Source organism: Pieris napi, chromosome 2 (assembly GCF_905475465.1).
Source record: "Pieris napi chromosome 2, ilPieNapi1.2, whole genome shotgun sequence".
Lineage (NCBI taxonomy): Eukaryota > Metazoa > Arthropoda > Insecta > Lepidoptera > Pieridae > Pieris > Pieris napi.
The window spans coordinates 13528009-13552661 of NC_062235.1; the positions used below are offsets into that span (position 1 = coordinate 13528009).

Consider the following 24653-nt stretch of genomic DNA (forward strand, 5'->3'; position numbering starts at 1 on the left):
AAATTCGTAAGACGGATGTTTTTTTTAAAGGATTATGAACCTTCGTCCTATATAGTTACGGTTTTAATTCATTTGTCTCTTTCCTCAGATACATTGATGCATGTGGAATTAGACCTTAAGTCAATACATCAGGGTTTAATTTTGCGAAACGAAACTTTATTATTAACGATTTGGTCAGACTGACGACAAATGGAGAGTAGACAACTGGCACGGCGTATTTAACGTAATATAAATTGTCATGTTTGTGTACGACAGCGCAATAAATAAATATTGTATTCTACCACATAAATGATAGTACTTTTATACTGATAAAGCAATTCGTGCAAAATTATTCCCTAACCATTCCAAAATATCAAAAATGTACAACGTTAATATTTAAGTTTTCACTTTTGCCGGCAGTCCCGGAGTGCAACCCGTCGTTTTTTTTATTTTAATGCATGCAAATAATATTATGTAATAATTAATCATATTATGTACTTGCTTAATATATTGTTCATTATAGAAATAAAGAGGCTTTAATAATAATTCTTGCAAATAAATTACTACAGAGTAAGGGACAGCGCTTAATCAAAACCGCTTTTAATGCGGTTACAATCAATGATAAATCCAAGTATGAGCCGAAAAGCAGAAACTTTGGCTTATTAAAAATGGAGGGTCTTTAATGTAAAACTCAGGTTGAAGTTGTTACTTATTATTTACATTGTGTTACGAACTTTTCTACGTTATTACCGTTACGTCGCTGAAATTTTGTTAATGTTAATTCCGTGGTGTTTTTCTTAACCGAGATAGAAATTCGTTGCGCTCTTCCGAAGGTGAGGTGTATGTGGGATCTAAGTTACTTTAGGCTCACGGAAATCTTTTTTGTTCCTTTTTATTCTCTGTACCTAGCATTGGAATGTCTTGCTAGTAATAATGTAAACACAATTTTGTTCATGGTTGGTAAAGACTAAATGAAACCGCCACCTCATATTGTATGTACTTTTACTTCATTTAATTCAAAGATCAACTAAATCTTGTAGTAAATATTCATGTATTTTGTGGCATTTAATGTGATTTAAAACTATAAAAAAAATGTTTCTATGGTTTTTGGCATAATTTATTAAATTAAAAAATTATAGTTTACCGACATGTTTTAACTGCATTTTTTATTTTGCATTTATTCATTTTGTATATATAGATGTATCAAGACTCTACATAAAATATAGATTTATTTTTTAATCTGTAAAAATACATTACGTCACACTTAATTTTAATGGCCACCGGTATCTTTGGACTCCATAGTTTTTAAAACCCTACTGTACCGTTACTATCTAAATAAACTCCCTTGATTGTATTTTCTAAATATAGTTGTAATATATATATTATGTGGTAGATATGAAATAAATATCATATGCCTTTTTAATTTCATATTCGTTCGTGGATAAATATATTGTTCTAGGTCTTCATAAACTAAACTTATACAATTCCCAGTGAGAATGGTTTCGGGTCTTCCAAACCATACCTGCCTTGCGATTCTGTAACTCACTTTTCGAACTCAACCGCCGCTGCGAAAACACAGCGGTTTTCGCAGCGGCGGTCGAGCTCAAATTAGTCGTGAAGCAGTCATTTTATGATTTGGCATTCTGATAAGGAGGGAGCTTGTAGTTTATTGTTTCGAGTTCGAAAAGTGAGTTACAGAATCGCAAGGCTGGGGTCTGAGAGCTACATGCCACGTCCGCGTAAATAATAATATATATCTATGTTATAAGTAGTTAGTTTTTGCTGAATGATTTAAGATGTTGATAGAATTAAAATTAGATAGAATTTTGGTTTATTATAACCAGCAGATAAACGAAGGGGCTTTAGTCTATCGTATACCTAATTAAAATCTATTCGGTCACTTGTACTGCTTCAAGCTCTATTGCTAAGCTGTTGTGAGCAGGTCAATGACATGGGAATCAGCTGTTTGCAGCCTAATGATAAAACTTTAAACCTATTATTAGGTACCTATTTTCCTATGAGTAGTTAAAATATAATTAGCGTGAATAATTTATAACAATATAGTTTTTGCTTACCACTTAATTGCCAAAAACTAGTATTAATTAATTAATAATTATTTAAATATGCCGATGGGGCTACAACCTTTTAGGTCTGGGCCTCAGATTTCTATATCTATTCCGTGATCAACTTTCTGTGCCTGATACATACCGTCAACTTTATTAGGTCTAAGGCATGTCGGTTTCCTCACGATGATTTTCCTTCACCGTACGAGCGAGTGTTAAATGCGCACATAGACAGAAAGTCCATTGGTCCACAGACGAGGATCGAACCTACGACCCCATGGATAAGAGTGGCATTTTGAAACCAAGCCTGCGTTAAAACCTAAGAATAATGTACATATGATTCTTACCTTTTTATGTCTTAGATCGACTGAATAACATTATACATATTGTATGTAATATTAGTTAGACACAACCTATTTCAGAATCTAGCTAGAACAGTTATATGTCACTGTATGAACTCGGTTTGCAATTTGTGTAGCAATATGTGTGTGAACAGTTGAGATATACGAGTAGAATAACATTGTGGATAGTTAGGAGTAGTAGATGTCCATTCCTGCAATAACTTCTTAAAATTAATACGCTTGGGTACCAAATAAAACAAATAACTACAAATTATTAAATCGCATATATTTAAATATTATATTAGTTTTAAAATAAATGGCCCAACGTTTCGCGTGCTAGCATAATATTGACTGAGATATTAAAAAATACACATTATAGAGATAAAACAATTCTATAATGTATATTTTCATGAATTTTTATCTATCTATAATAATACTGCTTGGCCATAAAATCAGTGTTACCTTAGCTAATAACAATTAAGTACGGGAAATGTTATCCTTGTGGCAAAACGGATATTTAATAGCTTCTAGATATTTTTGAAGCCTTGTTGTATGTACAAAAAACGATTTCAAAACAAAGGTCACTTTTATCAGTATAATACTATATAAACTATAATACTCAAATCACAACTAATCTAAGCGTACGACCAACCAGTCTCCTGTAGATAAACCACTCCTTATGTGGAAATTGTATTCGTTTTTACAACAAACTCCCAATTGAAATTAGAGAATTATCACTGACTAAATTCAAAACTCTCGTAAAGGTGGGAACTGACCAACGTTACGACGTGTAATGTAACATGTAATGTAATGTTACACAGCGAGCATTCGTGCAGTCAGTACGTCGTGTTACGGGGAAACCAGCGAGCAACGAGCCGCTCGTGGCTCGCTTTGAGTGCTCCACCCGGATGTCGGTTTTTTGGCGAATCCTTTGACTGTTACGCGGTTCAGTAATTACGCGTCGCACGTTGCGAGTGATCATGATTATGATTTTATATAAATTGTGTCTTTTTTAAGTACTTTTGGTCCAATTAAATTCAACAGTTCTTCAAAATCGAGACCTGCGTACAAAGTTTTTATACTGTCCAGTAATCATTTGGTTTTTAATATTGCAATCAATAACAAACCACCTCATACGCCTGTGTTTTTAAATAAGTTTTATGTCCAGTAACATTTTTTCTTCTTCTTAATTTGGATGAAACAATAATTAAATAGAATGAAAGATATCAACATTATCACTATCACATCTCGTGAACACTGGCGGCGAAAGTTGAGCACAGAGTTTTGACGAGTATGTTACGCCGATTTTAGAACACAGCGTAACATGCTCGATGCGTAACATGATCGATGCGAATGCTACATTACACCTCGTAACTTTGGTCAGTTCCCACCTTTAAACGTAAATTAATCAATAATGCTTTTTTTTATAAATTGACGATTATTTAAATGTTCCTAATCCTTGGGATTGATTTGCTCCAGTTCAAACAATTTGTATGGCTCAAAACTTGGCGATTAAAAAGAGTGGCGGAGAGTTTCTTGGCAGTTCTTCTTGCTCGCTCTACGCCCTTGACTTTTGAACTGGTATTAAATGTAAATTTAGAATCAATTTAACATATTTTTTGTTGAATTTCATGAGTGTACTTGGTAACCTATATAAAGTAGTTTGAGTTTGCGTACCTAATACTATGAGTTCATTCACCGAATACGTCTAGACAAATAAGAGGACTGTCTTAAATTATGTGGCACAGGCACTGCAGTATACGAAACAATTATTTAGTTGCAGAAAATCATGGAACTTAGTCTATATTAGATTGAAATAGCATTCGGTGTCCGAGATATTTCGACACTTGTCGTCCAAGGTGGGGTTTGTAGTCTAGGCTAGAACTGACAGCTGTCATAGTTCGAAGCATGGGCAATGCTACCCGATAGTGCAACCGGCCCTAAGGACGCTACGCGAAAAAATCTTCGGGCGTAATAAAACGCTATTATGTGCAATGAGATTATATACTTTGTTGATATAATTAACGAAGTATATTTGTAATCATGAAGATATCATATCAGAAAATCTAAGAATTCTTATTTTCTTACCCATAAAAGTTGATATTGGATTTTGGTATCACTCTAATTGGTTTAATTTTGATAAGTATAATAAGACATTTGAATTTTGTTTTGTTTAACTATCTGACCATAATTTCTATAAAGTTTCAAATAACTTCGAATTAACTAAATATAAAGTCGCGTTTAAATTAAAGAAGGGTTTAATATGTAGGCACTTATGTAAAGAATATAGAAAATAATCTGTATTTATTAATTTGATTTATACGACGTAAATACGTTAAAATTTCATAAGAATAATTAAATTTTAACAAAGGAAGATAAATAGTCAGTTAAGGGAGAGGCCGTTTGACACTCAGAAATGTATAAAATGTAATTTGAGCCCAAGAGATCATTTATCATTTCTACAAGCTATTTATAATTTTTTATTCATTTCAGGTATTTAATTACTCACGTAAAGTACAAAAGACGTTATTTCGAAGGCACTTACGTATTATACAAGAACAATTTAGTAGGTACATTGATAAATAAAAATAAATCAGTGGCGCTACAACCTTTTTAGGTCTGAGCTTCGAATTTCTGTATCAGCCTTGCGATTCTGACACTCACTTTTAAATAAATAAAATAATAAAAAATAAATAATAAACTACAAGCTCCCTCCTTATCAGAATGCCAAATCGTAAAATGACTGCTTCACGACTGATTTGAGGGCGACCGCCGCTGCGAATACCGCTGTGAGAGTTCGAAAAGTGAGTTACAGAATGGCAAGGCCGGGTTCATTATCATTTGTCAATCTAATAGGCAAATAGGTGAACAGCCTCCTGTGCTTGTCACACGACGTCGACTTTTTGGGTCTAAGGCAAGCCGGTTTCCTTACAATGTTTTCCTTCAACGTTCCAGCGAATGTTAAATGTGCACATAGAAAGACAATCCATTGGTGCACAGCGTGTACCATCAACCCTTATAGAATGGGTAAACAACATGCTAAAACAACGAGCTATACAGTTCACGGTAAACTCCACAACACGAGGCATTGTCAGCAGAGGATGTCCGCAGGGAGGTGTTCTATCGCCGCTACTGTGGAACCTTGTGGTTAATGAACTAATCACAAAACTCAACGCTGACAATCTCTTCACTGTGGGATATGCTGATGACATAGCAATCTTGATATCTGGGAACTTTGAAAGCACCTTATGTGACCTCATGAGACGAGCTTTCAAAGTGATTGAGAGATGGTGCAATGAGCACGAGTTATCTGTCAACCCATCAAAAACAGAACTAATACTTTTTACCAACCGAAGAGTTCTTGGACCGTACAAACTTCCGAAACTCTTCAACACTGAACTTATTCTCAAGAATGAAATCAAGTACCTAGGTGTGATTTTGGACAGTAAACTGCTCTGGAACAAACATCTAGAACACAAACTAAACAAAGCAACGATCGCCTTTTATCAATGCAAAAAGATGCTAGGCGTGAAATGGGGCCTATCGCCTAAGATAACATTATGGATATACACTGCCATAATTAGGCCAATGCTTGCCTATGGAGCCCTTGTTTGGTGGCCCAGAACAGAACTTCAAACGGCAATTACCAAACTCGGACGCTTCCAGAGGCTTGCTTTGTCCGCTGCTAGCGGTTGCATGAAAACGACACCAACCGCAGCAATGGAGATGGCTCTGCAGATCTTACCCCTGGACCTACACATACAGCAGGAGGCAGCCCTGGCTGCTATCAGGCTTATGGTACTGGATCTATGGGGAAAAAATCACTACAGTACACACACAGCGATTCTCAACAGGGCAACAGAGTATCAACCTCTTATTGCTGCGCCCTGTGATAGAATCACTAACCAACTAATATTTAACAGGAAATATCATATACAACTGAGAGAAGAGGAACATGACCGGTCGACCGTGAATGAGCTACGTATATATACAGATGGATCCAAAACAGGGTCTGGCTCAGGCGCTGGCATATTCTCTCTTGATCTCAACATCAACATACACCTACCCTTGGGCACACAGAGCACGATCTTTCAATGTGAATGTGTCGCCTTAACCGAAGCAGCCAGAGCCGTGCAGCGGCTAGGGATTAATGACTTTTGCATTAAATTCGTATCCGACAGTGCATCCGTGCTGATGGCGCTCGGAAACAAAAAAACCAACAGCAAACTAATACTGGAGTGTCATGAAGCACTGGAGGCTATAACCCGAACCAATAGGGTTACCCTACAGTGGATAAAGGGACACAGTGGATCTCTCGGCAATGATGCTGCGGACGAGCTTGCGAGAAGAGGCTCCGGAATGATGCCTGCTGGCCCGTATCCGCTCCTTCCTTTGCCCTTCTCGCTGGTGCGAACCTGGATCCGCCAGAGATCCGCTGAACTCCAGCAACAACGATGGTCGCATGGTGCGGCCTGCAGACAGTCCAAAGTGGCTCTGCCAGCAGTAAACCCGCAACTGACAAAGCGACTACTTAACTTAAATAGAACCAACCTTAAAATAATGATAGGGACAATAACGGGTCATTGCCTCCTAAATAAACATCTTTTTATCCTAGGCGCGACAGACAGCCCCCTGTGCAGAGGCTGTTTCAGCGCAGAAGAAACAGTCACCCACGTAGTCCTGGAATGCGAGGCTGTGGCTAATCAACGTGAAAAAATCCTCGGAACGGTGAGGTCGCTCCGGGAAGCCTGTGAAGTGCCCAGGAGACTTCTGTGCTTCTGGAAGGAGCTAGGCTGGCTAAATTAGCCAGGACTCGTACGCACAACGGACCAACCACGAGTCTAATTGCGGAAAAAGGAGTCCTTCTACCCTAACCCTTGGTGCACAGCCGGGGATCGATGTGAGTCGCACTTAAGCCACTAGGCCAACACAGCTCTAGTAGTTACATACTGTATAATATAAATATTACTCGGCGTAATATAAGTACTTTTAGTGTTAGATTCAGGGTCAAGAGTTGATGTATGATAATTTCAATAGATTTGGACATACAGAGATACTTTGCGCCTTCACAACTGTGAATAATAGCCATAAACACAAAGCCTTATTAAAATGGCAGACTCCTTTCTACTTTGACTGCTCTTACACTTACATTTGCATTTTTCAAAAATATACTTTTTGGGTAAGACATGCCCGTTTCGTCACGATGTTTTTCTTCAAAAACTTTAAAAGAGAAAATATGTTAGTACAATCGGGGCTCAAACACACAACATTAAAACGCATGACCACTATGTTATCACTCTTGTTTGCTGAATATGGCAACTCTAATTTGAAAGCACTAGGAACTCGTGCTTAAAAATTCTGTCCACGAAAAAGCGAGATGAAATCTCAAAACAAAAATGCGAAATAGTTTTTCATTTTCGGTGACGTCAAAAGGAATTGGGAAAGGCTTTCGTCAAACGTCATATCCTTCTATAATCGGATTCCGGACCGTTATAATTAAAGAACATCGGATTAATCAGATTGTACCTGTCCGGCGGTGAGCTTAAATTTATATTTACGTCACTTTTTAATTTTTAAATCGTAGTTAGGAGCCGTTTTTCTAGTTAGTTCCATTAAAAATTAAACCAAGCCTGTGAACTATTAGAAATAATATTTAAAAAGCAAAACTAAACAGAAAAAAGAAACAGGACAGTGACCAAACTTTTTAAATTTGTTTTGATTTTCATTTTATTTATTTTTAATTAATTTAATTATGTATTACTTTATAGGTTAAGAATATTGTAAATACTGTATTTGTGTAAATATTATTTTTGATATAGAAATTATATTTTATATGCAGTAGGTAGTCAAGTTTAGATCGTTATTAAATATTTCTAAGATAAAAAAAACAGAAAAAAAACAATTTTGAGAAGAAATCTATTTTTCACAGGGCGAAAATATACGTCTAAAATTACAGATGCAATGTTTTTAAAAACAGACTGTATTGCAGCAGTATTTTTGGTCCAAAATAAGTAAACAAGTGGAAAATTAAGTACCAAAAGTTTTATGTACTTAAAGCCCAAATTTGCGGTTGGAATGTAAACAAGACGTCCCAAATTAGTAAACAAACAAAAAATTGGTCAAAAAGAGCATTGTAAAGGGGTTTAAATGAAAAGGACAAATAATCCCTTTTGTTTTAGTAGATTTAGCCGTTTGGAATACGTTATGCTAATTAATAAATAAAGGTACCGCGAAAGTGTGTTCTAGATATTAGCCTCGTACGGCGAATAATGTTCTGGCCCCGAGTCCACTTTTTTTTTCTCGTATATTAGAACGGGGGGCACACCGACTGGAGGCCCATCTGATGTTATATGATACCGCTACCCATGGACACTCGGAAATACTTCAGTGGGCAGCTGGATCTACATAATTTTATATGTTGTTAACATATATTATGGATATGGGTATTCTGTTGCGTGACGGCTCTCATCAAGGTATCAGGCTTATTCTATTCTAGAACATCAGTCAAACTTAAATCTGGTACCAAGTCCAGCCAAACCACTTCATTTTATTTGAAAATGATCTTTTGGGCACATGCACCCAGCCACTAGGCCAACACTTGCAGAGCAGTGAGCCTGATCTACTTCCCTATTAGATAGAACAAATCACGAAACAGATACAGAAATATGAGGCCAAGACCTAGAGAATTGTTGCGCCATTGTTGTTTTTATCTTTTGAAAAACGGGCCAGGTAATGTGGTTCTTTTTGTCACTCAGACGTCAGCGACACCAATAAAATCCATCTCAAGGTAATTGAATAGTCGGGATCTTCGTCGTCGCCCAGCGTGTGTTTATTACAAATTATATGATATAGTAGGTTTAATAGCGAAATTCTTTGACCCCATTTACCTTGTGAAACTATTTGTATTGCAACAATACAAGCCACTGAAATCGATCTTACTTGACGGATTGATATTTGAGGTGAATTAAAAGTAGAACAAATATTTTGTATCGATACAGTATTTCAACAATAAACCACAGAAATTCAATTCTGTGCGGTTTTCTCGTACTCGTTTTGTATATACCAGTTTATTAAATGATTAAAAACTATATTTTGTTTTCGGAAACATCTTCAGTCAGTCATACGTTTAACTTAACAGTGGAATTTCACTGTACCCGCCATGGGAAAAGACTGACCATTCGATCAGGCCCTCAATGGCGGAGAACAAATTTAATTATAATTTTCACTGCGATCGGAAATTGAACCCAAAGCCACGCCCTTGTCCCTTTACGAAACCGCTTGGTCTCCCATACTTTTATACATATACAACAATCTTATCTTTTCGATGTTTATGACTTATCAATCCGTTAAGTACGTGTCTTATCATAGTTACATAAAGTATTTTATCAGTGTAATTATTCCTGAACCAACTTATTACTGAAAGTACACCTGTTCTAAGTACAAAAAAGAATATGAACGGAATTCAATTTAAAAATGAAATATAATTTATTGTTTAAAGTTAAACCCATATTCAACAAAGACTGTCTGTTTTCCAATTTTTGTTTGAAACATTTAACAAAACCCTTCTTATAAAAAGTAATTAAACATTTTGTAGAAATTTCCAAACCTTACCATATTAAAGTAGGTACTTACAAACAAAACAATATTTTGACGTCACATACCCCAGGAAACAGCCTACCAGAAGTAAATTTTCCTCAATACATTCTCGTACCTTAAGGTAAAGTTCAATAACCCCATAATGCAACTTGAAATTGCAAAACAAAATAGTACCAAAACAGTCTTTATTTTGTTGTGTTAAGGGCGTGAACTTTAATGTTCTAAGAAGTCAATCCTCTGGAGAGGAGGGAACAAATTGAGCAAACAATGTTTGTATTAGAAAGGTTTTGGTGAGGACAGAGCTTTTAAATACAATCAACTTTTATATAAGCGTTTTACCTGTCCCGCTATTTTGTAAAACCAATGCCGACTGACTAAATAATTGATAATGACACTACCTAAAAAAGAAGAAAGTCATCTGAAGAAGAAAGAGAATTTCCAAAGTTCTTTTAATTTCAATATCGCAGAAACCTCATTACGAAAACCTAAGTTTGGGATATTTAAATCGGTTTACTTCCCGGTGATAAAAACATCAAAAGTTTCAGTTTAAAAGGTAAAGGATGATCACCGAAAAAGATAAATCAGACGCAAAGTTATACATCAAAGTAACTTACATTTATAGTATATTAAATAACCAAAAGTAATATTTTCCTTATTAAATATACAGTTTGGGTTGGAAGGACGAACTGAAATAAGTGCTGGGTGGAAAAAATAATGTGACTGCCTCTAAGGCAAGGGCGCTGCAGTGAGACTGCAACATAGCCTAAGAGTTCTCCATGTTATTTTTTTATAATATATGGTCTATAAAGGCTTGATAAGCTTAGTAACATAATATACAAGTATAAGCATGAACGTCAATAAAAAAAACTAAATGACTTACGGTCAATATCTGAAGCTATACTGAAATTTTGATGACTAAAAAGAATCATAAGACAAATTTCATTGTCGATAGTTGAATATATATATTCAACTATCCAGTGTTGAAGACATAAAGGATTGGACCCGTAAATTTTCGGAGAGAATTAAAGGTATTACCAAAGTAACATATGCGAAAGGGATGAAAGCTGCAGCGAGGGTCATAAAACAGCTTATTATTTCTTATTTTTACAAAGGAGCCTACGGTACGCCCAAAAAGGGCAGTCATCGCAGCCCATGGACACCCATTTTTAGTGGGTGCGTTGCCGGCCTTTGAAGGAGGAGTACACTTTAAATAGTTGGAGCTCTTATCTCTCGGGGAAGACCCCCACCGGGAGTAGATTTCATAGTTCGCTAGTTCGCAAAAAAAATACCTTGTGAAACGGACTGTGGAAGACTTCCCATCTTCACCATCACCTTGAGGTGATGTACATGAAATAAAATTCTTTTTCTATTAAGTTACACAGAAGTAGTTGTTTGCCTTCAGTCGAAGTACGTTTCATAAAGGCGCTCTTGGAGGAATCTAAAGAAAGAAATCGTGGAGCTCAAGACGGAACTTTATACCCGGTCCGGTTGTGTGAGTTCGTGAGTATTTGGGAGGGTGTGTGTGGGTTGGTATCAGGCACGCGCTTAAGACCCTGATATGTGGAAATTATTTTAATACATCTAGCAGATTTTCCGTTTGGTCATAGTTTGGTGTATGTCAGGGGTAATGAGATGTCGAAAAAATTTAATAAGAGATAATTGTGTCAATCTCATTATCACTTTTTATTGAACAACCTTAGTATTTAAGCGCTCGATGCTGTCACTCAAAATTTTTTAACGAACATAGTGATTTATAAAACAAAAGTTGATAAGCCTTTTGAAGTATTTTCAAACAACTTACGATGTAACTTTTCGAAAAAATTCAAAGGCAAGTACAAGATTTGAATTCAGGCTCAAAGGGATTATAATTTAATTATAAGTTGAGCAAACGCTGAGCTATTTCACAGGCTAAGCGATATTACTATAAGTGTTGAGCTTGTTTGTGAATGAATAATTCAAGCGCTGTAAGACACAATATCCTATCCGTAGCAGGGAAATTGTTTTGTTTACAAAAGCACTTTTTAAATTAATATTTATACTGAGAGACGTGTATATTTATTTTATTTGTTGCGGATATATATGATTATAAGATTTTATGAATGGTTATTATATCATGCAATGGAGATTTGTTTATAAATTTTGGCTTTTTGTTGGTGGGACGCACTTTGCGGAACATAAAGAAGTTTTTGAATAATACAGTGATATATTGAGATTTTGGTAGACACGCCAACTTTGACTGGCTTTAGGCTCTTCATTGGCCAATGTTGGTTGGTTTTGAATAAATAGCAAGACAGTTCAATTATTTGTCATCAACTATTTTTAAATTATTAAATTCAACTGTCAAAAACTTTAAAACAACTGTCAACATTCAACTAAATTATTAATGTCAAAAATTAAAAAATTCTAGACTTTAATATCCAGAAATCCATTATTTGTCCATATCTGCTAACTTCAACGTTTCTTGGATTTTAATAATTTCTTACATAAATATTGGGTTCATATCTGAGACAGATTTCTCTTAAGTAACTGAAAAGACGATAAAATAATAGTTTTTAAAAAGTTTACTTAAAAATTAAATCAGTGTTTTTTTTTAAATACAGGTCAAACATGAGAAACTGTGGTAAAATATGGTGAAATTCAGCACCGAGAAAAGGCCATGAACTAAGTTAGGTGAAATATATTGTGTTACCATTACCTTAACCTGTAGCCATCTCTGTGTATTTTTTAATAATTTAGGTAAGTTTTACCTTATCTTGGTCCATATTGGAATCTACAATTTTTTATCATCTTACGCCTTTTTTTGTTAATCTTTAAAAAAAGATTGTCGTTAAATTAGTATTATTTAAAGTTTAAATCTTATGCGTTAGCTAGAATTGAAATTCTCACAAGTCACACAAATATGAATTTCATACATTGTTATCTTCTATATGTATGAATTAGGCTATAAGGAAAAATATTTTGATATATCTCGCGTGCGTAATAAAGATTAAAGCAATGTTTATTATCTATCCCTAGAATTATTATGACTTATACGTATAGTATAGTGTAGAAGTGTGAAAACCACATTAAGTCTAACAAAAACATCTCTAATCTCTTTGGTAGCAATTTTTTCGGTAAAATTTTTTACATTTATAAAATATAGCAAAATTATATTCATGTTACAAATTGTAGCATGCTTGTAAATAATATGTTATTACCTGTATAATCCTAGAAGTGTTTTAATCCCAATATAATATTTTGAACTTGAGATAAATTTTATGTTTGTTTACGTGTTTACAAGCATGGCACCCCTGAGAGACAGGTTGCGGGAGCCCTTTTGTCTAGAAAAGTGTTGTGTGATCTTAAAATAATGAATGTTTAATTAAAATTTTTAATGCCAAGAAATTAATAATAACAATTGTGTAGGTTCTATACTTACAAAAAATATACTGAAATTGTTTTTAAAATTGATTGACATTGTAAAATAATCGTGTTGTAGTTCTGGATTAGTTTTTTTAAAATAAATATATAGTTGAATATAAGCCGATTATAACACTGAATGCGTAAACTTTAAACCTTGAGGACATCAAGTGATGAGCATTATTTAATGGCACCACATGGGGATAGTACTCATTAAACAAATCTTCCCAATACTTCAACTCTTCTTGTTCTGGTGTTTTTCCAACGGCTAAAACGTTGCCTAGATCTAAGTAATCTTCGGATTCTAGGGTATAAGGGGACCAGGTTATTCCTAGGCTGTTGTCCGGAGTAGGATTTCTGAAAAAAAAAACACATTACATAACTATAGTGCAAAACAGAAGTCATGAGAATAAATCTGTATGAATAATTTTATATATAAGATGTTCAGGGTAGTAGGGATGTACTTGTTATTATTTATATATAAATCAATATTTAGTTAAAATTAAAAGAAAACATTTGATTGATTTATTGATTTCAAGGCTTACCCGTGTTTAGCAAAATTTGTCCAAAGCGTTGTCGCCCTGTCAATGATCTGAAATGTTTCAGAATTCATATCTACCAAATCTTTTCCAAAGGGGAAGAAGTAAGGGAGATCATCTGCATGTCCGACTAATATTCTATGAGGGAACAATGCTGCAGCCTCAGCAGATGCATTGATAGCTAAATTCATCTCTGTTTTACATGTAAATTTATACAAGTATATTTTATTGTTATTATTATTTTTAGCTACAAATTTCTGCCAAGAGAGAGCACCGTAAACAAAATTCTCAAATGCGAAATATTTCAGAAGGTCGTCAACATTTTCCCTTGAAACTATAGCACCTTTCATATATTTATCTTTCATATCTTTACCGATTTTTGTTTGTTCAACGACAGGGACGTGTAATGTAAGTGGTTCGGGTACAAAAAACTCATAGAACTGATTAGCCTGCTCGAATATTCTAGGTATATTTGTTCCTGTCGCTATGTAGAGTGTGCCTTCGTCTTCTGTATATCCATTTATAACGTCAACACCTTCATGGATTCCATTTCGCATTGTATCGTACACGTCACCTTGGAAGAAAACTTCATTACCGGCAATATTTTCCTCTGATACAATACCGAAATAAACGTTTGGTGATTCTTTGGTAGCCTGTGTGTATGTGACGACTATTCTACTTTTGACAAAAGCCTCAACAGGTTGTATTTTTAAAAACTCATACACATCTTTAATATCCGTTGCATTGCTACCCATTTCTCGCGCGAGTTGAATACCTCTTTCTCTTGCTCTGTATGTATTTGGCCACCAACTGTTAGCAGTTCCGCTTTGTGTTATTGCTCGTTTAAAAAGACCTTTTGTCATCGGTGAGATCAGGTGGTATGAAACACTTGCACCACCTGCACTTTCTCCAAATATAGTGATATTGTCAGGATCTCCTCCAAACTTTCTGATATTTTTCTTAACCCAACGCATAGCTAGAACCTGGTCTTTCATTCCTGCGTTTCCAGGAGCGTCTTCTGTTCCAAGGCTGAGAAAGCCTAAAACTTCTAGTCGGTAATTAAAAGTGACTAAAATCACTCCCTTTCTTATTAAAAAATCGGGCTCATATTCATCGCCGCTACCACTGACGAAACCTCCTCCATGGATCCATACCATAACTGGATATAGTTCTGGTGATGTAACATTTGGCGAGTGAATATTAATAAAGAGACAATCTTCACTGCCCGTAGGAGGAGGATATGGTACGATGAACAAATTATAGTGAAAGCAAACAGATCCATACTCCTTAGCTTGCCTCACACCAGTCCATGGTTTGAAAGGTTGAGGGGCCTAAAAAATTAAAACTGTTAAATCATTATATTATTTATATTACTACATATTTATTTATTTACACTTCGTATCAGTAACACAGAAATCCAGTAGAATTAAAATAATTAAAAAAAAATGGCAACTATAGGCCTTATCGCTTTCGAGCAATCTCTTCCAGTCAACCACTGTGAGAAAAAAAAATAGATAAGGTTAAGAAGTGAAGTGGTGTGAAAGAAGTGCAAAACTACATAAAATTACTTAGACTAAACTAATGTAACTAAGGAAAGTAATTAAAACATATTTGAACAGTAGAACATATAAATCACGATAATTTCAGATCAGTTAGTATGAAAGTGGAGTTATGGATATGATGTGGACAGGAAATGCTTATACAGTAGAGATTTAAAGGAAGATAAAGAGCTAAGCTGATTATATTTATAAAATACCTTGAATCGTAAGTCTCCAAGAGGGGGTTCAGCGTAAGGTATCCCTCTGAAGCTGTGGTATGGACTTCCATAATGATTGTTAACCTCAACACCTTCTACAATACCTTCTTCAATTGTCACTTGAACTGAATTAACGCAGCCGATAAATAAAGCTATAGAAATCACTGACGTTATCATTTTGAAACAGATGCACACTGAAATAAAGGTTAATCTTTAAATATATATATATAGGTGAATTATCATGGTATCTTCAGAATAAATCTAGATAGGTGATAATAACGTCGATTGTATCTTTATTCCTACTATACAGTCTTAAGGAAAATATTTTTTTTTTTAATACTATATCATAGTTACATACATTTTATATTGCATCGATTTAAGGCCCTAATTAAAAAACAGTCTCAGAAAAGACGAAAGGAGGAAAAACACGAGAACATCAAAACTTAAGGTATGGACTTTTAAGAGTAACAGAAGTTTTAGAGAGATATTTTAAAAAGTTTTTGTAAAAATTATTTCTATAAATTTTTGTTTGAATTTGGGGCGATGCTAATTATTTTCTATAAATCTTATATATTATCTTAATACTTACTCCGTTGGTTCAGCGACTAAAAATTACCTTCAAAACAGGAGATCGCGACCGTCCTTCGCTGTTTTCCAGTCGGTCATTTGGAGCTCGAAATTATGGTATAAATTAAATGAAGATTTGATTGTAAAATGTAATGGTTATTAAAAATGTACTTCTAAAGATTTCGATGTAGACGAGGCGATATCATGGGCTAGATAGTATATGTAATATAATTTCATTACGTATGATTACCACCTCGATTAGCTTGATTAATTATTTAAAGAGCACATGAGACGCAAAGGCCATTGAACAAATAATCTTAAGTAAGCAGTTTTAAGTGTATTTCCTTAACAGAACTTTAGTTGCAGTAGCAGATAATACTTCGTTATTATCCGCCTTGTAACATGCCCATAGCATAATATCAAAGTTGTATAAGCCTCGTGGTACTAGTCAACTGTAAGTTTTACAAAAGGATTAAAATTTAATTACAACCAAGCGATCTGCGCTGCATATTCATAGAACTTTGATTACAAATTGAAACTATCTAATTAATTATTCAAAAACCAGACAGGATCGCTTAGTGGGTTGTTTTCGTAATTTAAAATACAAATAGCCTAGATTATCCTTCAAAGAGATGTTCTAATTAGAATATATAATTAAACGAGTGAGTTGTATGTTATTAAAACTGTCATCATAGAATTGTTTGCTAATATTTAAAGAATTTAGTTGCAAAAGAACCATTTTAGACTAGAATACCTACTACAGTTTTGTTGTTGTTTTAGGTGAACCAAGAGTGGAAGAAATAACAGTGACAACTGGGTAAGTTTATATAGTTTTTATTGCATTTTAGATTCCATTTCCCATATTTCAAACGTGTTATAGTTTAAAGCCCAAACAACTAGACCCAATGTTTTCCTAACCTTTTAGCGTCATAGCCAGAAAAATCATTTATGGCGTCAAGCGAGGAAAATATTCACTAAATATCGTTTCCCAAAAAGTGATTTCCTCCTTGTCAACTTCCGATTTCAGCTGAAGTTTTTCACCAATATTCATATAATACTGTTTCTCAATTGTGAATGGCTCCCATATTGCCTTCAAATTATTGTCAGGCGTCGGGTTTCTGAAATGCAAACGTTGAATTAATTATAAAAAAAAATAAACAACGTATTCCACAAACCTTAAAGTTAAAATATGGGAAAATTAAGTCATGTACTTACCCATACTTTGCAAAGTTACACCACAATTGTGTAACCGTGTTTATCATTTTATAAGTTTTGGAGTTTGGTTCTACTTTTGGTAGCAAAGATTTACAAGGAAATATGTAAGCCAGATCATCGCAGTGTGACACTGAGGTTTTGGGTAAAAATTCTGTCGTATTAAATTGATTTGAAAATATATTCCTTTCGGATTGACACGTGAAGTTGTAATAGTATATTCTATTTTTATTATTCTTTGCACATATCTTTTGCCATAAGCATGCACTATATTTAAAATAATCCATCCCCATAAATCTTACGACTTTTTGCATAACCTCTTCCAGCGTCTTTGCGTCCTTTAAGTAAAATTCTTTAACTTTCTTGCCTATTTCCAATTGTTGCAATATTGAACAATGATATGATAGTGGTTGAGGAATTAAAAGTTCGTTAAATTTGCTGGCCTGATCATATACGGTCTCAGCTTTAAGTCCCGAAACAAAAACAACTGTTCCCTCATCTGCTGTACATCCATTTATAACATCAACACCTTCGTGGATACCTTGGCGTAGTACCTCGGCGACGTCACCGGTAAAAAAGGCCTCGATGTTAGGAAATTCTTTTTCCGCAGCGATAGGAAACATTACGTCCACCCAATTTTTTGCGTTTTGAGCGTAGGTTATAGGAAATTGTTTCAATATTAGATTTTCGATTGGTTGAGTTTTAAAGAATTCATAAATTACTTTGTCGTCATTACTTTCACATCCCATATGTTTGGCAAGTAGGAGGGCTTTTTCTCGTGCGCTGACTGAATTGTACGCCCAAGGAGACAACAATGTCCCACTTTGCGTAATTGCTCTTTGAAATAGGCCCTTACTCATTGGTGAAACTAAATGATAAGATACGCTTGCAGCGCCAGCACTTTCACCAAAAATGGTTATATTATTAGGATCACCACCAAAACTATTTATGTTATTCTTCACCCATCTTAATGCAGCTACCTGATCTTTCATCCCAGCGTTTCCTGGTATATCTTCAGTATCGAAGCAGAGAAATCCGATTACTTCGAGCCTATAGTTGATTGTTACGAGAATAACATCATTTTTTACTAAGAATTCTGGCCCATAAATATCATCATTTCCACTGCCGCTTATGAAAGCCCCTCCATGAATATAAACCATAACTGGAAGTGGTTTAGACGGTGCAATGTCAGGGCTATAAACATTAAGATACAAGCAATCTTCGCTTCCTGACGGTTCCATGTTAGGTTTAGGTTGAAAAAATAAATCTATTTGGTAACAGCGAGGCCCATGCTCCTTGGCTAGCCGAACACCCGTCCATGGCTGTTTTGGTATTGGAGCCTATAAAATATACTTAATTAAGTATTACTCGTATCTATTTGTCTAATGATATTTTTGTTTTGTAATTACTAAAACTTCTCAATAATATTTAATGTAATTAGTCCTGCTTTTACTAGTTTTAATCACTAAATATTAGGTCCTTACATATGAAATAGGCGTATTGTATGGGAGGAACAAAAAGTATTTTTTTTTTAATGGAATTTATTTAATTAATCACAGTATGTACCAATGCAATCTATGCACTTTTGCCATCTTATAGGTAATTCATTGATCTATTTACTAAAACACCCAATCGAAAGGGAATCGATAAAATCTTTGAAGGCGGTTTCGACTGCCCCATCAAAGTTAAATTTGTTGTGCAGTGTGTGGTCTAGCGTTGTCGTGAAGCAGCAGTGGCCTAGAGCGATTGACCAGCCGTTGGTTTTCGAAAAACAAATGCACGAGTAAATAGCTATAAAATTTGAATTTGGAATTCCTAACCAAAGAGGAGATATTTAAGGTCAAAGTGGCCAGTACGATAAAACGCCAATTTCATATGTAAGGACCTAATATATTTATGTAACAGGACACAAAAATTTAATTAGGTATATAAATTATAATAAATTGGAAAAAAATGCAGCTGGAACTATCTATATTTATTTATTTTATATACATATATGTACTTTTTAGTACTAGATGTACCAAGCAAGTGTTTTATGCGTTACCTTGAATCTTAGCTCCCCCAAAGGAGGCTCTGCGTAGGGTATTCCCTTAAAACTATAAAATGACCCCCCGTAATCATTATCTAACTTTTCTCCTTCCAGAATTCCTTCAGCGACCCTCACTCGTGTCATTTCTGAACAAACCTGCCAAAAAAGCATAATTTTCACCAGCACTTGTTTATGCAATTTGAAATAAAATTATTATTATTATCAGGAAAAATCGGCAGCGTGTCTAATATAGATGGCCTAAGTATTTATTATTTATTTCGATATATATATTCTTTCTCAACAGTTACTACTAATGCGATAGAACTACACAATAATACCTGCACCGATAATAATCCTTCAATCAAAAAACGAAAACAAAAAATATATATAATTATTTTCCTAGATCTTATAACTAATAACATAACCAGTAGCTCTGAGCTCAGCCAGTGTACAAGCAAATAGGTCTACCTCGATAAAAAAATATTTATTATATGCATAGCTCGCGTCACTATTACTATTAAGTCAGGATATATTTATTCAATTAAACATTAATACACCATTACAAATATAATTATCGCAATTATTTTAAATTACTAATATTGTTACATATCATTATCTAAGTAAATCACAAAGATAAAATTAATAGTGATCGTTAAGGTTTTAAAAGGTTTAGTTTTAGTTTTTTAGGTTAAGGTTTTAAACCACGCTTCATAACATTTTTTTTATTAAAATTCGCCCAAATTTTCTCCAAACTAACCAGAAACCGCATAAAAATTGTACGATTATTTCTGAGATTAGCTTTTGTACGAAAGAAATTACAAACCGCAACTTGTGTTTTAGTTTTGGTTTATTGCCCTCATTCGTTTTTACTATTGGTCTTTTAACGTTGACGCGTTTTATATTCATTTATTGACAACTGTAGGATTATGGCCTATTTTTTTCTATAAAAGATGAGAATCTGATATTAATAGGTATTAATGAAAAGGCTCCTATGAGAATTAATTACGAATTTACATTTAACAAGTAACCTATGGTGGAATTGTTTTTCTATAAAGTATGTAATTAAATAGACACTTTAAACAGTATTTTTAAGAAGATTTTTTCCTTTTCTCACAGTTTTCCAGGGCTATTTTCCTAAAATTTTGCAATAACGTATCATTTATATATATCCCTTTTTAGATCACATTTATAGTTTGTAACAATTATCTTAGTTAGAAATCGTTATCTATGTATATAATATGAATATATGAATCCCTATTTCCCTTGGTCACGGCATCACGCGTGAACGGCTGGACCGATTTCGCTAATTCTTGTTTTGTTGTTTGAAGAAAGAAAAAAGAAGGAAATAGCGCGGAAAGTTAGGAAAATTAAGAATACTTAACCACCATATTAAGTAATCACGACTTTTAGCATTTTATTAAGTGCATTGCGTTTTCCTTTTCAAACTTTTTTAATGTAACCTTATGGCGTTTGACATAACATTGACAGAATAAATGTAGTCAAAGAGGATGTAAGAAAAATGAATATCGTTTAAAACAAATGCTTCGATCGGAGTTATTATATTGATAAAATAGATATTAATTAATAATTATATTGATAAAATATATCTGTTCCCGTGTCAGACAGAAAAACAAACAAAGAATGTTGTATATCATGAAGAATTAGAATAATAAACACTTTGTTTCTGAAATCAATATTCACAGTTAAGACAGGACAACGTCTGTCGGGTCCGCTAGTGACTTATAAAGCGTGCTGTGTTTGCCTGTAAAAGGGTGTACAACTGTACAATAAGTTTTATTGCTATTTTTGAAGTTATACTTCTTTAGGCGCGTTATGAAAAATTGATGAGAGTGAAATTTTACGATGCGCGCGCACCTGTGACACAAAATTGGGAGTGTGATTACAGCGTGCCCGAGCGAGATAGGAATAAGACAATCTACAAGTACAAAGAAATAGAATATGCGTGAAGTTCGTATGCCAAGAATTTTGAATGATCAAAATGACATTTGTCATTTACCTTTTAAACAAATAAAGGAGTTTTAATTATTTTTTCAAAGAAATTTAGCAATGCTTTTTCACAAAGACCTATGGTTACTTAGTTAAAAGGTTATGAAATATACCTAGTTATTAAATTGAATTTATAATATAATAATAATTATTAATATTAATTAATAATTGAATAAAAATATTAAATTTGTTAAATTATTAACGCTAAATATTTATTATTAATTATTTCATATTAAAAAAAAATAAAGAAAGCCAAAGAAGTATAACTTCTTACGCGCGTACATAAGTACACGTACCATTTTTTTTTATGTGTTCCTAGATGTAAGCTTTTCTTGTAATGCCCGTTGGCAAATATTTCTCATTAATAACATTACAACATTCACTTACGTGAGAAAAGATACTTATACAATAGTACATTACGCTTATTAATTAATGTATATTACAATAATAAAATAAGTACAATAGCAGGCAAAAAAACAGAAGAATTATTAGATAAAAATACAGCAATTATATTTTTTTAATAATTACACAAGACAAAAAAAGATAAATAGTCCGGTCAATGTAGATGTTCATTTTACTGATTTTCAGCTTGTAACTGACTTGTGTAACTTTATGTACCTTCACTCTCATTTTTTGGTCTAGATTGACCGGACTAAAAAGAATACTATGAAACAACAACGAACAGTGAATAATGAATATACTTCTATTTATTATTCATTGTTTTAAGAATTAACAAATAACTCACAAATCTATGAAGCTCGCTTAACGTCTCTTAATGGCGCTGTGTTGACCTGTAATCGACGCAGGCAGGATATTTTAATAGTTGCGCTCTCTCATACTTGAATTCATTATGCTTTATCTTGATAAAACAAGACATATTATATTCATAGAGACACAATTTTGATATTTGGAATTTTCTTACAGACACGTCGGTGATTTAAGGTTTGCCAATTATTATCCGTAAAAAAATAGTTAAAAAACGTGACATATAAATGTGTTTAATTTTTCTTATCAACAGCAACTAATTAAGGGGAAATAGGCTATCCACTGAATTATTTTGCTTTAGACATTGGTTATATATTGACTGAAATAGTAATAACCACAGAAAGTATAAACGAATTTGTTAAGTTGAAATATTATTAAACTAAACTATTTAAACTTCTTTACAACCAAATCGCTAAGCTATTATAGACACCTTGTTATGAGCCTCTTGGGTGTGGCTCGTGTAATATAAAAATAATAGATAGCGATAAGCAGTGATAGTTTATTATGAAAAATAGTACCTTATATTGTCACTTGTAAACGTCTGTTTCTGATAAAATATTATTGTTGACTAATATTTAATATGGCATGTGGAAAGATTCTGCAATAATGAAGACAAGGCAAGCGAGGTCGCAATTCTCATAAATGATAGTTAAGTTATATAATATAATAATACGAGTTAAAAAAAATGAATTATGGAGTCGTTTAATAGTAAAACGGCCTTACACTTATATGCTTCGTTGAATCCCTTTCCCTTAACTAATCGGGTCATTAAGTTTATTAGCATTGTAGTGGTCTTTAGATTAATAATAATAAAGCCCGTTTTATTATTATTATTATTATGCCAATTTCAATCCAATCATGACAAAAACAAATTATAATACACAGCTTAGATTATTTTACATTTTTATACATTTTTTTTTCTTTTGCTTGTTATTCTATATTCTAGCTTCCTTCAGTACCGTCGATCGGAACCCCTTCACGGGTTAAGGCCACCTCCAGCTTCTTCCAACTGACTCTGTCTATGGATCTCTTTCTCCATTCGTTTCCTGCTACCGCTTCTATTTCTTCTATCCACCTTCTTTTTGGGCGACCTCTTCCTCTTGGTCTTTTTCATACAGTTGTCTTTAAGGTCCACCTATTATTATCGGTGTATCTTGCTATATTATGCCCCGCCCATTGCCATTTCTGTTTTAGGGCATAATGTAAGGCATCTATAACTTTATCAAAGGCTCATATAAAATTTGTGTTCTTCGAATTCTATATACAATAGTTTAAAATAAATGCAATTTATATACGTACATAAAAATGGCGCTATAAACATAGGTCTGCGCCTCAGATGTTTGTATATGTTACGTGATAATTAAGTTAAACCTTCTGTGCCTGACACACACCGTCGACTTAGGCAGAAAGTCTATCGAACCTACGATCCTAGGGATGAGAATCGCACATTAAAACCACTAGGCCAACACGGCTCTGTTCTGCTATTTACCTATATCATACATGTAACCTCCAGAAATTCGTGGATTACCCCTATCCTACTGAACTGATAATCGGAAACCCGGGCTGTTAAAGGTTTAAATAATAACAATAATTATTTATTATTTATTTGTTTATTACAGAAATACATACATACATTATCCTTCCAGACTATGCCATTACGATAATGTCGAGAAACATTAAATTAATTATAATAAAGTACTTTTATTATAATAATAAACAAATTATCGCTACTGTGAATTCACTCTGAGAACATATAAAAATGTCGATAGTGTCGGAGACAGCATTCAGTAGGCGCAACGTCTTTGATAACGGGGATCTTTGCAACAGACTGGTTCTGGCCCTAGACTTTTGCCGTCGCACATATCCCACAGGTACTAACAAACCCAGTTCTTGGAGTACACTTGGGTTGCACACTACACCCCTCAAGACTTTCAGTACGTAGTAGGCCAACTGTAAGTCTTGTCTGGTTTCCAATTTATTGTGCTTACCCCATAATCTTCTTTAATATATATAAATTACGTGTCACGTTGTTTGTCCGCGATGGACTCCTAAACTACCGAACCGATTTCAATCAAATTTGCACAACGTGTGTAGTTTGATCCAACTTAAAAGATAGGATACCTTACATCTCAATTTGTACCCTTATTTTAATTATTTTATTGCAAATATTTGTTTATTATTTGATACAATTCTAACAGATGGCGCTGTTTTAAAAGTACCAACGTTTCACATAAGTTCTCCTACCGTTTCCCTTGAATAGTTTACTACTATGTAATATATAACAAAAACCTTAGCCACAGCAACGCTTGGCCGGTCTGCTAGTCCCTATATAATGTATTTCTTAAAGCAGACAATAATTATATATTCCCAAATACCAACTAAGGTTGTTATTATTATATT

At 34.0% G+C, this 24653-nt stretch overlaps 3 protein-coding genes across 7 annotated transcripts in view; 1 reads left to right on the forward strand and 2 right to left on the reverse strand.

The window, feature by feature from the left end:
- The window catches only part of LOC125056828, a 141388-nt gene that overhangs the window by 14029 nt on the left and 102706 nt on the right, over positions 1–24653 (forward strand). For 3 of the 4 annotated variants that reach the window (XM_047660133.1, XM_047660158.1, XM_047660149.1), the window contains exon 2: positions 17021–17057. The exons of the other annotated variant lie outside the window; for it this stretch is intronic. The gene's annotated coding sequence lies outside the window, so the exon portion shown is untranslated. The remainder of the gene's footprint in view (positions 1–17020; positions 17058–24653) is intronic. 4 annotated transcript variants of the gene reach the window in all.
- LOC125056861 (esterase E4-like) lies at positions 12606–15898 on the reverse strand. Its single transcript, XM_047660181.1, has 3 exons — positions 15674–15898; positions 13924–15248; positions 12606–13735 (listed from the first exon to the last, which is right to left on the reverse strand). The coding sequence occupies exons 1-3, from the start codon at positions 15848–15850 to the stop codon at positions 13474–13476; spliced, it is 1764 nt and encodes a 587-aa protein (XP_047516137.1). The 5' UTR covers positions 15851–15898; the 3' UTR covers positions 12606–13473.
- Positions 17059–22850, reverse strand: LOC125056871 (juvenile hormone esterase-like). 2 transcript variants are annotated; one of them, XM_047660192.1, is made up of 5 exons: positions 22772–22828; positions 22234–22279; positions 19497–19637; positions 17456–18792; positions 17059–17358 (listed from the first exon to the last, which is right to left on the reverse strand). In XM_047660192.1, the coding sequence occupies exons 3-5, from the start codon at positions 19623–19625 to the stop codon at positions 17187–17189; spliced, it is 1638 nt and encodes a 545-aa protein (XP_047516148.1). In that variant the 5' UTR covers positions 19626–19637; positions 22234–22279; positions 22772–22828; the 3' UTR covers positions 17059–17186. The 2 variants fall into 2 exon arrangements, with proteins under 2 accessions (XP_047516148.1, XP_047516154.1); XM_047660198.1 differs by lacking the exon at positions 22234–22279 and having other exon boundaries at positions 22772–22850.